Source organism: Micromesistius poutassou (assembly GCF_964030765.1).
Source record: "Micromesistius poutassou genome assembly, chromosome: 15".
NCBI lineage: Eukaryota > Metazoa > Chordata > Actinopteri > Gadiformes > Gadidae > Micromesistius > Micromesistius poutassou.
Window position 1 is genome coordinate 7,116,011 of NC_140285.1, and position 13,875 is coordinate 7,129,885.

General features: G+C 44.9%; 1 protein-coding gene across 1 annotated transcript; it reads left to right on the forward strand.

Annotated features, from left to right (window-relative positions):
* Positions 1–5,346: 5,346 nt before the first annotated feature.
* On the forward strand, positions 5,347–8,796 carry adora1b (adenosine A1 receptor b; the record flags this gene model as incomplete). The annotated part of the gene is made up of 2 exons (XM_084479908.1): positions 5,347–5,687; positions 8,007–8,796. The coding sequence occupies 2 exons, from the start codon at positions 5,347–5,349 to the stop codon at positions 8,794–8,796; spliced, it is 1,131 nt and encodes a 376-aa protein (XP_084336034.1).
* Between the last annotated feature and the right edge of the window lie 5,079 nt (positions 8,797–13,875).

Consider the following 13,875-nt stretch of genomic DNA (forward strand, 5'->3'; position numbering starts at 1 on the left):
GACACTACCTTGGAAAAATGTATCAGTACATTCAATAATACTTTTGAGCTTTTTTGGAGCTCTTCTTATCACCCACAAAACACAACAAATAAACAAGAAAGGAAAAGTGAAGCAAGGTGGTATAAGTGGTCTTTTAAGGGCTTTTGTTTGTGTGATAGAGAGAGGTGGAGAGTTAGTGTGATAGAGAGAGATTTTGTGTGTGTGTGTGTGTGTGTGTGTGTGTGTGTGTGTGTGTGTGTGAGAGGTAGTGGAGAGAAAGAGGACGAGAGAGAAAGAGAGAGCATCTGTGGAAAACAAAGAGGAGATTGAGTGCATTATGCCCTGTTGTGATGCATCACTTTCAGGTGAATCTCAATGGAAATGTAGTAGTTTACCGGCTTATCTGCCCTGATTCTGGATATTCAGGGGGGAGGGGGCTTCCATTCAGGGCTTCCTCCCCAGTGTCCCCAGAAACGCCGTACATTTTGTCTTGCCTTGTTGGGCACCTTGATGGAACGGCTAAACAGTTTTCCTCAAAAAGCGCCATGACAACGGAAAGGAACAGTTCCCCTGCCTTGCCAGTGTCAGGTTTAATAATGGGGGCTATGGTTTAATAATGCCACGCTGTCTGCAGTCCAGTGCCCTGCTAAGATGATCACAGCGGTCCATTGTCTGGCGCGCTTCCTTTAATGACAGAGCAAATATTGTTTCCTAAGCCAGCCAGAGAGAGAGAGAGAGAGAGAGAGAGAGAGAGAGAGAGAGAGAGAGAGAGAGAGAGAGACCAGGGAGAGACCAGGGAATAAGAAGTAGTGTTTGACCTCTGCTCCTCGTATTAATACGGGGGGAACGGAGGTGGAACCTACGTGGAACTTCCACGGAGCAGTTACTGGTTTAATGCACACTTTAAGTACGGCAAGTTCCAGAGGTTGATTTGTTTTATAGGCTCCGCTTGTGTGAATGGCTTATAGCCATGCACATGCACCAGGCAATACTCCATCATGAAGGAAGGCGTGCATTCATTTCGAACCATTTGGGAACTCCCACTCCATTGATGTGTTTTTAATGCGGTCACTCATAAATTGCAACCTCTTACGAGCCGTACAAATGTGATCTATGACACACAGTGAACCTGTCTGCCTTTCTGTTAACCTTTTTCATTTCCCAGGAATAAACTGCTTGCTGATGTTTACCTCCCATACTTCTCTGGACATATTTTCATGTTTTTCATGAGTTCGAAACTAAAACATTTGTATTTCCAGGGCAATAAAGACAGGGGCAGTAAAAGCAATAGACCCGTTTGAGAAGGTAAATTTCACACACTCGTACTGGCTAAGCGAGGGCAAAGCAAAGGCTTTGAAGGAATAAAAAGGAGAAACTGAATGTGAATGTGTCAGGTAGATGTGATATACACTTTCCTCGCATTCACTAGAATTCCCTACTTGCCTGTGAACAAGAAGCATAACCATTAGAGGTAGTCATGGGCGTGCTGTGGGGATCCCAGCCCCCTGATCTGGTGACTCAGGAGAGGACAGGGAACAGAATGAAAACAACCTTTGATTGCTTGTTTCGGCGCGGCCCGGGCCCCTCCAGGGCCCCGAGGCGTGGCAACACCAGAACACGTAGGAGTGAGATTGTACGTGGGACTATATAAAAAGTAATTGAATTTGAGTTCAATTATGGGCTGTCATGGGAGGGATGGACGGGAAGGAACCACCGTTTTTCTGCTGAAGAAATAATCCCCCGGAGGAAAGAATAAAATACTCACAGAGCGTCTCTCGAGGGAGCGGTGTTCTGATGGGTTCTCTCCCTGCTCTGTGAACACCTGAGCGTGGCTCAGTTCGGGCACTTCTTGCCAATCAAACAAGAGAGAGCACCACATGTCTTCTATCTGGAGCTGCAGAACGCTGGCTGACCTCCGCGGGGCCTTCACATTTCACATTCACTGCCTCGCCGTGTGTGACGACAGCCGGCCACAGACGGCAGCCCCCCGTCGGCCTGGCAACATCTTCGTTCGCAGGGGTTTGGGGGACAGGTGGGTGGGGGGCGGGGGGTTGGCAGTGGTGTGCTGGCAGTGGACCTGCCATCGTCATCACACATCACACACACACACGCTGCCAAGGAGTCTCAGCATCGTCATCATCACACATCAAGCACACGCCTGCTTGCCAGGGAGCCTATGCTATGGCTTAGCACTACCACCTGCTCTTTCTTCTGCTTGTTCTTCTTCTTCTTCTTCTGTTTTTGATCTTCGTCCCGCGTGGAACCAGCCTGGGACCATCCAGATATTCAAGGTTGGGTTTTGAAATGAAGAAATCGGTCTGGCCTTGGCTGGGATGGAATTGATTTCCAAATATGGGCGCGGCCTTATGTTGTTAAGAAAAACTCCAGCCAATCAGATCTATCGTTCTGGGTCTTTGGGGGAGGTTTTCAGCTGGAGGCCAGGCTGATTTGCGGAGGAGAACAGAGTGGGACCTTGAGAGATCTGAATGTTCTCGAGAGGCTGGTGTGAAAACAACCCAAGGTTAACCCAACAAATAGACACGGTCCATCTTGCAAGTATTTGTATTTATTTATACATTTTTATACATTTTAGTTGCTATTTTGTCAATTTGACATATCATACCTGATTGTATATACATTCCTGACATTCTACTTTTCATTCTGATACAAATATCCTATCGTTTCTGTTTTATTTGTACAATTCTGTAAACATTTTACTGCCGGCACACCTGGGCTAATCTTATGACTTAAATAAATAGAGAGGTGTGGAGGCTAAAGTAAGAGGTTAAGCCTCAGTAGGCTATTTAGCCCCAGTGGGCATAGGAACTGAAGATTTCCTAATAGGAAATATGCAGTCTCTTGTAAAAGCACAAGAGGATTATGGGATTTTCAAAAATATGCGTTGACAAATGTTAAGCTTTGAAAACTCTCATCTTGTTTTACAGGATGAAGATCTTGGACTCTGAGTGTACATAATAACATTAAATTGTAATGCCAGCCCACTCCATTCATGGCCGCATTTGAGTCCCCCTGAACACATTGTAAAAAGACTAAAGTGTGAATGTGAGTGTTTATTCAGTGATTGGTTCTCACAATAGATCCCATGCCATATCAGATCAGAAGCCCAGTGCCCAACCGACCCGAAACACTCCCCCTTGTTGTTACGTAAGTCCTAGCCACACATAGTCAGTAGCATCTGTGGCCTCCGCTCCTCTGAGATACACACCACACAGATGGACTACCTACACGGATGCCAGAGAAAACACACATACCCATATGGAGAGAGAGAGAGAAAGAGAGAGAGAGAGAGAGAGAGAGAGAGAGAGAGAGAGAGAGAGAGAGAGAGAGAGAGAGAGAGAGAGAGAGAGAGAGAGAGAGAGAGAGAGAGAGAAGAGAGAGAGAGAGAGAGAGAGAGAGAGAGAGATACCAAGAGAAAAAAAGAGACAGAGCTGGACAGAGAGCTTGTCTATCTGTCTTTCTAACTGTGTAATAACATTATGGGGTCTATGCCCTGTGGAGGTCCTTGACTACAGGCCAGGACAACACCTCTGGAATTGTAGATTCACAATCCCGATGCAGTTATGATATTCATGAGCACTCAATTATTCATACCGGTTAAGGCTTTAAGGGTTAAATAAACATAGGTTCAAATAGGCATTATGCATATGAGCAGGTGGGAGTCAGACTGGAATAGGACCCAGCACAGTGTCACGGAAGAAGACCAGACAATAAATCAGGACCCTGAGCTCCTTTGTCATATTGTTATATTAACAAATCGTCCAGTATTTAAACCGATATAATTCAATATATTAACAGAAAACCTGTAGGGTGTAGGGAGCCCCCCAAACCACAAGGGAAGGTCCCCCCTTTACTCTTCCTAGGTGACTTGAATGTGTCAGACTGGGGACCCTCAGACTCATTGTCTCTCTAATGATTGTACATCGTATTGCAATGACACGACCATTGGAATGTTAGTTATTTAGTTAGTAGTCATGATTTTTTGTGTCATTGTTCAGTGATTAATGGTGAAATAATTGAAACTGCCACAGCTGCCAAACAAAGTTGGCATTAGCTATAGCTAATGATAGTATGTATATATATATATATATATATATATATATATATATATATATATATATAATATTCATGGTAATTCCGGATTTTTTTCGGTTTGTGGAGGAACGCAAACCAACGCAAACCAAAAAATGGAGAGGGCAGGTGTTTTATGAACCTCTTCTTGGTGGATAAGGTCAAACAATTAATCTATTTTTAAAGAAAAGGCCAATGAAGTCAATCGATAAACAATGTCAATGTTTAATTATGATGTTTCTAAGACGATTGTGATTTCCTAATTCTAGGATGCAGTAAACACTAAACACTAAACATGTTTCCTTGTTTTACATTTTCAGCACAATGTTGTAAATAAGCATAGAGGAAATAGGCAGAAATGGTCATTGTTATTACCAATGGTTGTTTGCTTCTCTTGGGTGTTTGGAGAGACGACAACAGCAGGAATAAAAGATCTAACGTTTATAAAACGTGGGAGAGGGTAGGTGAGAGGCACAAGTACCATGACGTACCAAGTGTAGGAAGTGTGATTTTATAGTACCTATGCGCCAACGGACTTGAACGGGACGGTCCTGCGCAATTGTTTTTGAATTGTCGCCAGCAAGACGCACCAAAGAACACGATCTACCAAGATAGATACCAGATAATTGCTGATACGCATGTATGAAGACATTTCCATGTGTATGGATAACGAAAGCGTAAAAGCGAGGTGAACCGTTCAATTTCTTTCTCCACAGCGCTCGGAGCACAAAGCGAAAAAACCCTCGACTCACTGGGACGCCGGCATCCCGGGAGCGCGCTCCTTCGCCTTGAGCATAGAGTTGGCTTCTTCGTTTAGGAAACCAAATCACTATTAGGCCTACATAATAGCCTGGACCGGTGACATCAATGCGAAGACAGGCCGAAGCGCATCTCTGTTGGATGCATGGACCCCGCGCGTAAGCATGGCTCTGCGTGAAGCTGGGGGAGCGGAGGGTCGCAGCAGCACACAACAGAACGGGGACAGCGCACCATAGCCGCAGGAGCACGGCACCTGCTTCCATGAAGAACAATTGTATTTCTAAACAATTGTATTTCTAGGCGTGCAATATGGTTGAATAGTCTCCGAAATACTCCAACGTCTACCCAATGGATTCCTATAGTTCAACTTTGGCGACATCCCCAAACGAATATGGATTGCAGCGCTGCAGCCTAGATTTGGAGTTTTGAATTCGGAACTGAGGCGAGACATTCAACGATTGCCTGGTCGGTGTGTGGAATCAATTTGTTTCCCAATCAAGGCCAGTATCATCCGTGAACATGCCCGAGCCATTCTCTCCAGCCCAGTTGCTCTACATCGGAATGGAGGTGGCTATCGCAGTCACGTCTGTTGTGGGGAACGTGATGGTGGTGTGGGCGGTGAAAATTAATAGATCGTTGCGAGATACCACGTTTTGCTTTATCGTTTCTCTGGCTCTGGCGGACATCGCGGTGGGCGCCCTCGTCATACCGTTAGCTATAACCATCAGCATCGGACTCCAAACCCACTTTTACAGCTGCTTGCTCGTGGCGTGCACGGTGCTCGTGCTCACCCAAAGTTCAATCCTTGCCCTCCTGGCCATAGCGGTCGACCGCTACCTCAGGGTCAAGATCCCAACCAGGTAAACATATATATGTATACTGTCAGTAGGTCACAACTTTCATTCAGCATAATAATCACGATAGCCCATGCACTCCGGTACATTAACTACACATAAGTACACAGTCTCTGGATAATAATGAATTCCCCCCCCCCTGATCGTTTGTGATTGGAGGGGGGCAGGTCGTTTAAATAATGTTGGTGCTGATGCTGACGACTGTGGCTGTGGGGATGGTGGTGCTTCTGGAGATGATGGTGGTGGTAAGTCATGGTGATTCTGAGAAGTTGAATGTCCTAGTATGTGTTCCCTGGCACAGATGTTTCTCAAGGGTGTCATCTGTCTGTGCGGTAGCACACATCCAGCTGTCATTCACACGGTGATCTGATCCCCTCTACATTGCTGACGGGACAGCCCACCGATTGGTCGATCAAACAAATTTAGTTGGAAGAGAAAATGTCCATCTTTGGTGATGAATTCATAAATATAGAAACTTTAATACAGGCCCACAAGGCAAACGTTACATTACATACAAAAACACATTGCATAAATATAAAAAGGAAAGAAAAAAAGGCCAAAAAAAGGGCACTCATGCCACTGTTCCTACACCTTCGAAGTGTACTTGACAGAGCTAAAGCTATAAAGTGTGCCGGTGCAGTCAACATTATCATTCATTAATTAAACCATTTTTATTTTGTATTCAAATGAACCACCCACCATTTGTTTTGATATGCCAGGGTGAGAGGAGAGCCAGAGAAACCAGCTGAGAGGTTAAGCGGATTACAGAAGACAGACATTGTCTTTGCATGCTGATATCAATAGCGATTTGCTATTTAAAATCCTTTAATGAGGAAACAATTTGGGATCAAATTGTGATGCTACATGCTGCAGCATTTGTCTGTTTGGATATCTAAGGATTACGTATTTACTTAATGTCTGCTAATGCTGCCAATCATTGCATTTCTCCCTCAAATATATATGGTAAAGTGCCTATTAGACTTTGTTTTGGATTAACGTACTTATGTCAGGGAACGATAATTGACATTTCTTATATTAATAGAGTGGTTCTCAATCTAGAGAGTGCAATTTCAAGTAATTTACAATAATATCGGCATGTTAACACACACACACACTGTCTACCCCCCCCCTCTCACTCTCTCTCCCCCTCTCTCTCTCATATCTCTCATTCTTCCTGCTTGATAAGATATTGGCATGGCTCTTTCACCCCCAGCGTGTGTTCCTATGACAACAGTGTGTGTTTACTGGTTTCACAGCCCTCCCATGCAGTGTGCCCAGCCCAGTGTGCCTGGGTCTCCTTGCACCAGTCCCGTGTGGTGCATATCACAGTGTCACCAATGTTCCCCATCTCAGCGGTCCTGTGGCTCATTAACAGAATAATTGTGTTGTGCTACTTCAGAATCAGGCCCTTTCATAAGACTGTAGTCTAATCATTGTTTTAATCAAGCCGTTACCATACAGTGGCTTCACCACGCTGCTTGTGGAGAGGCATAGGCTAACCAAATGTGTTAAACCTATAATTACTGATAGTTTGCTAATCTGAAACCACTTCCTCTTCTTGTTTTGTACCCTGTGGTTTATCTCGAGTTGGTTGAAGTGACAGTGGCTGACAGACTGAAGACTCTCTGCATCATCCCCTAGCCATCAGTCAGCGGCCCTATAAATATATGGTGAAGAAGAGCATTGCCATTTTCACCTCGCACAGCCTCTGACCACACTGAAGGCTGCTGTTCCGCGGTGACCCAGCAAGATGACCTATAAGACCATTGTCAGCGAGGGAAAGGCCAGAGAGCCGAGGGGAACTCTGCTTACCCCTCGCTGCTGCCTGTGGGTTGGCCTCTGCTTGATTCATCGGCGTGAAGTCGGGAGAGATCGTGGGCGTTGTGCAGATTCTCTGTATCATGGTCTGTAGCATGATCAGAGGCTAGAGGCTGTCAAGGGATCTGAGGTTATCAAGATATTAAGATGAGCTTTAGGGAGCATGCAGGGAAGCAATTTTCTCTTGAAGATGAATCAATAAGGAACAATGCCACCGTCTGCATTATATCATATCATTATCAGCGAGTGGAGAACAATGAGTTTATCTCATTACCAAACATAATGGGCAAAATCGTCTATTCAGGTATATTCAAATGCAGACATATATATATATATATTTCATGATATGAAAAACCTTGGTTTGTTGTGTGCACGATAAAATGACTGAAGAACGTGAAGATAATTTAATGTCTCGATAGCGGTTTTCCTCGTAGCAGTGATATTAGAAGGATACCCGGTGATTGCGATAAACGACTGAGCCTTTGCCTTGTCCTGTCGTCCACGCAGCTACCGGAGGGTGGTGACCCCTCGGCGGGCCGGCCTGGCCGTGGTCCTCTGCTGGACGGTGGCCTTCATCGTGGGCCTGACGCCCATGCTGGGCTGGAACAACCTCTCTGGCCTCCGGGAGAACGGCTCCATCAGCCCCGACCTGGTCATCACCTGCCAGTTCGAGAACGTCATCAGCATGGACTACATGGTCTACTTCAACTTCTTCGGCTGGGTCCTGCCCCCGCTGCTGCTCATGCTGCTCATCTACGCCGAGATCTTCTACATGATCCACAAGCATCTGAACAAGAAGAAGGGTGCCACCGGCCACTCAGACCCCCACAAGTACTACGACAAGGAGCTCAACCTGGCCAAGTCGCTGGCCCTGGTGCTCTTCCTCTTCGCCGTCAGCTGGCTGCCACTGCACATCCTCAACTGCATCACGCTGTTCTGCCCGCACTGCCAGACGCCGATGTTCCTCCTCTACATTGCCATCCTCCTCACGCACGGCAACTCCGCCGTCAACCCCATCGTCTATGCCTTCCGCATCAAGAAGTTCCGCACCGCATTCCAGAAGATCTGGGAGCAGTACTTCTGCTGCAAAGACGTGCCAGCGCTGGAGATGCAGCCCAGTGAAAGGAAGGAGATGCCGGATCCAGACCCGCGGCAGGCGGCCGCACCCCCACCACCGCTCCCGCTCAAGGATGTGCCAAACAATGGTCCCCCGAAACCGCAGTCGCCAACCTCTGGACACCCACTGGAGCTGGGCCCTAAACAAGCACTGTCCATCCTGGAGCAGAACTCTGTGTAAGGTTGCCAGCAGGGATCCCGGTTGGGTGATGATGCGTTACTTGGATGCCCTCTCACGCTGGATGTATTCCCGTGAGGGGAAGGAGTCGGTCCAACCTCCAAAATGCTTGGATGCTAAATAGTCACTACGAGCATGACTTTGGCGACTAGCAGTGTAACAAAATATGAATTGTGTATCTACACTCAGGCGGAATGTGTGTGTTAGTGTGTTTGACGGTACAAGAGAGTGGAAGACAGGGAGGGGGATTGTGATTGAACAACTACGGCAATGAGGGTATACATTAACTTGCAATAATGCACCTCTCTTTGACGATACAGTGTCCATTTTAAACTCCAGACATTTGTTAACTTTATCTACAAGGTTTTTTCTTCTATATATAATGTCAACTCGTCCATGTGGCCATTACATAGTGTGCAATGTATATGAATGTTATTGTTCTGTATCCGGTTTCGAGATCGTATCAACACGGAAGAGGATGTGACTTACAGTGGGGATTACAACCTATTGTAGTGGTTATAGACAAGATCTGTCTTGTTACCAAAACATGAGTGCTGGTTTAAACTGTCAATGGCTGAAGAAATATGAATGTAACAATCATGTAACTTCTAATACTGTAGCAAAATACTTTCTGTGGTGTGCTGTGAGCATCCTCCTCACATCCTACAGGGGCCCCAGGGGCCTTGTGGGCCCTACCCAGTGGACAGTGAACCACCCCTGGAAGAGACAACTGGGACAAAGCGATGTGCTGACAATGGGACTTTGGAATCCCTCTTCTATTATTATTATCTGGGGGATTGAGTCCCACCGTTTACCAGTAGCTTGGTTCAGGTGCAGAGCGGATGACTCTGAGGTATGGACAACGGCCATACAATGTTCTCTCAGAGGGCTGTGTCTGTGCTTGAGTTCTGTGTATAGAGGGAGGGATCAAAGCTATGCTTCTTAAAAATGTTGCACTTAATGTTTACAGATGCACCAACATACAAACCAATGTGCGCATGTGCAAAACACACGCACAAAGCACACAAACACACACATACAGACATACACACACACACACACATATACATGCACAGTGCGCACATAGACATGTTCACAGAAGCACCGCCAGAATTAAGTGTGAATTGCAAACTGTTATATGAGGGAGCTTGCAATTTCCTCTTTCATCCTGAGTAGAACATTTTTCTGGGAAACTAAAGAGGCATCCATAGCCTGGATGCCTCGTTTTCTGGTGTACTCATTTTCAAGAATAGTTGATATTGTGACCATCTTTACAACAGTGCTATGTCATCAATGTACAGAGTGCAGAGCGTGTGTTGTCAGACAAAGACATTGACCTTTTTATTTTTTACTTTAATGGCAAAAATGCAGAACAGAATGTAAAGTTTCATTCTGTGGTTTTGACACTGGTGAGAGCGTCAACACAGATGTTTGAGCAAACTGAGTGACAATCCCTGAGGCCAGTTTCAGCTGTCCTTCACAGCTGTGTTGTCAATGCTATTCTGTGGAGTTCCAGTGAACAAAGAAGCCCTAATGCTGAGATTATATACATTTTACATATTGTTAGAAACAAGAATCTTTCATGCAAGTCACACTGTATGTATCTTGACGGGCTCATTAAGTATTTAGGCCGGTTGTCCTGTACATAGCACACTTAAGGGTAAAAGTGAATGAATAAAGATCAAATGAAAACATTTTTTCCCCTCCTGAGTGCTTTACTACTTAATGCATCGCATGTATGTGCCATTTGTTTCTGTCCTTTCTGGGTCAATTGACTTGGTTTCTCTTCCCACGGTGAGGTCTGATATCTTGCTTTTAAATGACACACAAGATGCTATTTAAAGGTCTGATGTTCATTAATACATGACAGTGTGCGAAATAGACCAGTCCAAAATAAGCGCATTGGCCAGAAGATGTACATAAGTATGCATCATTTAAACAGAGGAAGTGAATACTTAACAGTGCATGAGGGAAAATGCAACCAGCGATAGCTTCCAGCAAAATTTCCATGAAAAGACAATGTCATTGTGCAAACTGCACAATGCAAATGAACAAACGCACACTAGCCTTTGCTTTTCTTTTAGTGATCAAAGCGTAAAACTGGTTCCTTTCCATCTGTATTTCCATGCATACCATGGGAGTTGGCTGATGAATGCTATGGTGCAGCTTCATTCAAATCCTCAAACCACAACACTTGCATAAGGCTAAGCAATCCCGACTCTGTATTGGTGCCTGCACGTTCGCCTCAGCAGATCTGTAGAATTCCTATTATTGTTCCTACCTTGGGTCTGCGCAACAACATTGTGTGTTTCTGAGATAAAACTGCTTCTCTCCTCGCTGACAGCCCATGTCTCCCTTTAGGATATGCATTCTGTTGAATAATTATAGAGCACCAGAAGTTTCTGGACAAACTACTGAGTATAAAGTGCTTCCCTCCTCCTCTCTCTCGTTATCTCAGTTTCTTTCAGTGTGTGTGTCTGTGTGTGTGTTTCTCCCCCCCTGTCTCTCTGTCTCTCTCTGTCTCTCTCTCTACTAGGGGACTGGATATCGAATAGCCTGTCATCATTGTGATCTTTTTAGTCTCATCTTTCAGATGTTGCCACCCTTGAATCAATACCACAGGAAACACACCAGACATATTGTACCTTAATACCATGCAAGGCCACCCAAATGGCCCATTCAAATCAATTATCCCGGTCTGATATCCCAGATGTGTTTACATGCAAAAGGTTTGCATTTCATGTGTGAATGTTATTTTTATCAAATGGGCCGGGCTTGCTTGGCAGTCGACCTCGATTTCTGGGCAAAGCAGGGGTATGTGTTTAGAGAGTGACTTCAGATAAGAACTAAGATAATAAATAAGATAAGAACAGAGAAGAGAGAAGAAAGAAACGAGCTAGAGCCAACTTCAATGTGTTTATCCCAAGGAGAGTGCTGGAGGTGACCCTTTGAGACGCGATCCCCCCAAGGACCCCCCGTCCTCCCCGGGCTGATAATGCATCCCCGGAGGGGGCTTTGGCGGTGGATGGGGTCTCCGCCCAACATTTAAAATTCACATTGTGCAGTGCAGGTACGTCCTCTGGCTTAGATCCATCCGTCACTGAGATGAATCGGCCCACGAGTTGACTGAACAATCTAGGAATGCATAATAGCAATATGCTTTTTTGGAGAAAGGATTTCAAAGAATCTCATCTGACGATACTTAAAGTGTGGCCTTGTTGCTGGCGTGTCCACCTGATCTAAACATCTTAAGTACTCCTTTTTTCTTCTTCTTCTTCCTCTCGGTTGAATCGTTTCCTCTCACCATTTGTCAATGCTGCCGTGCCGTTCACGAAGGAATGCCTCCGCTTGGTCAGGCTTAGGGGGGGAGAGATGGATATTTATGCCCTGCTGAAGGGCTTCGGGCATAAAAAATGGACGAGCGGTCTCATCTACCTGCGGCCTGCTGGGCCACAAGACATGAATAGCCAAGCGGGGAGGGCTCCAGGTGACACTGCTCTGGGGGGCCCGGGGGGGGCCGTGTCAGATGGCATGACACGACAACACTGACTTCAGGACAGGGCAATGAAACACACACAAACACAACAATGTCCAAAATAAAGCAACACAACGATGGAACAAACAACGACCCATTATAAATACAACCATTATCATACAATAGAATGAAAATGAAACATGATAATATATGACAAACATACTAAAAGTAAATACGACAATAAACTACATTAGTACAAAAACACAAATCAACACGATACAACAATACAATATACAATGAACAATGGCGTTGCAGATCAATTCTGTGAAAAAAACAAAACACCTTCATGAAATCCAAAACAATATTTCCTACTTTTGTTTACTGTCAAATATTCCCCAAATGGGTCTTTTCTGTCCTACACGCAGCCTCTTAAATAGATGATGATGATAATTCAAGTAAATTTTAGTATTTTTTTTTGTCATGTACGATCACATGTGCACACACACACACACACACACACACACACACACACACACACACATCCACCCTGTCAACACACACACACACACACACACACACACACACACACACACACACACACACACACACACATTAATTATTAACAGAACATGACTTTGAAAGTTTTCAGGCATCAGCAAGCCACAAAATGCAAAGTAGAGTGTCACATGTACATCTACATTGGTTGTGCTTTGTTAATAAATTGTTTACAGAAGATAATGCATTACAAATTTGAAAAGCAGCCTTGTAGAAGCAGTTTACAAAAGCAGAGTTAGCTTTATTGATGGGGTTGAATCAGTTTATGTTTTAACTTTTGGTAAATGTCGTTTTTCTTTGTCTGACTCAGCTGAAGCTCGTAGTGACAGACCACCCCCTGCTGGGAAGCCATGTGTTTGCATGGTTTGATGAAAACTACACTCAGTGCCAGAGAGAGAGAGAGAGGGGGAGGGAGAGAGCGAGTGAGGGAGAGTGGGAGAGAGAGAGAGAGACAGAGAGAGAGAGACAGAGAGAGATATATTTCTAGTCTTTCGATTGCCACCCCAAAAGCCCTGCTTAGCTCCTCAAATATAATTCATCAATATTCAGAAGAGCACATCAATTAGATCACAGAACTGAAAGAGAGAGAGAGAGAGAGAGAGAGAGAGAGAGAGAGAGAGAGAGAGAGAGAGAGAGAGAGAGAGAGAGAGAGAGAGAGAGAGACACTGTCTCCCTCATTAACTTCTCTTACAGGTCCTGATTACCAGATTATCGCACACTATATTGCTAGTCTTTTGATTGCCGCCCAAAAAGCCCTGCTTAGCTCCTCACATAAAATGCATAAATATTCGGAAGGGTACATCCATTAGATAAACGAACTCAAGGTAAGGCAAGTTCTAGATTGGGTGCCTTGTCTACACTTGAAAATCCTGTTTTCTTTTGAAACACCTTGAACTTGGCTTTAACTTTCCCCCCATCATTTGATTTTCAGTAAATACAAGTGAAGTGGACTGAACTGAGGCCTGTGGTTTTATTAGAGATAGCCAGCTTCCTAGGTTTCTAGATTAGTGTGGTCATTTAACAAAGTTGTAGATTTCAGCAGCTAACAGACT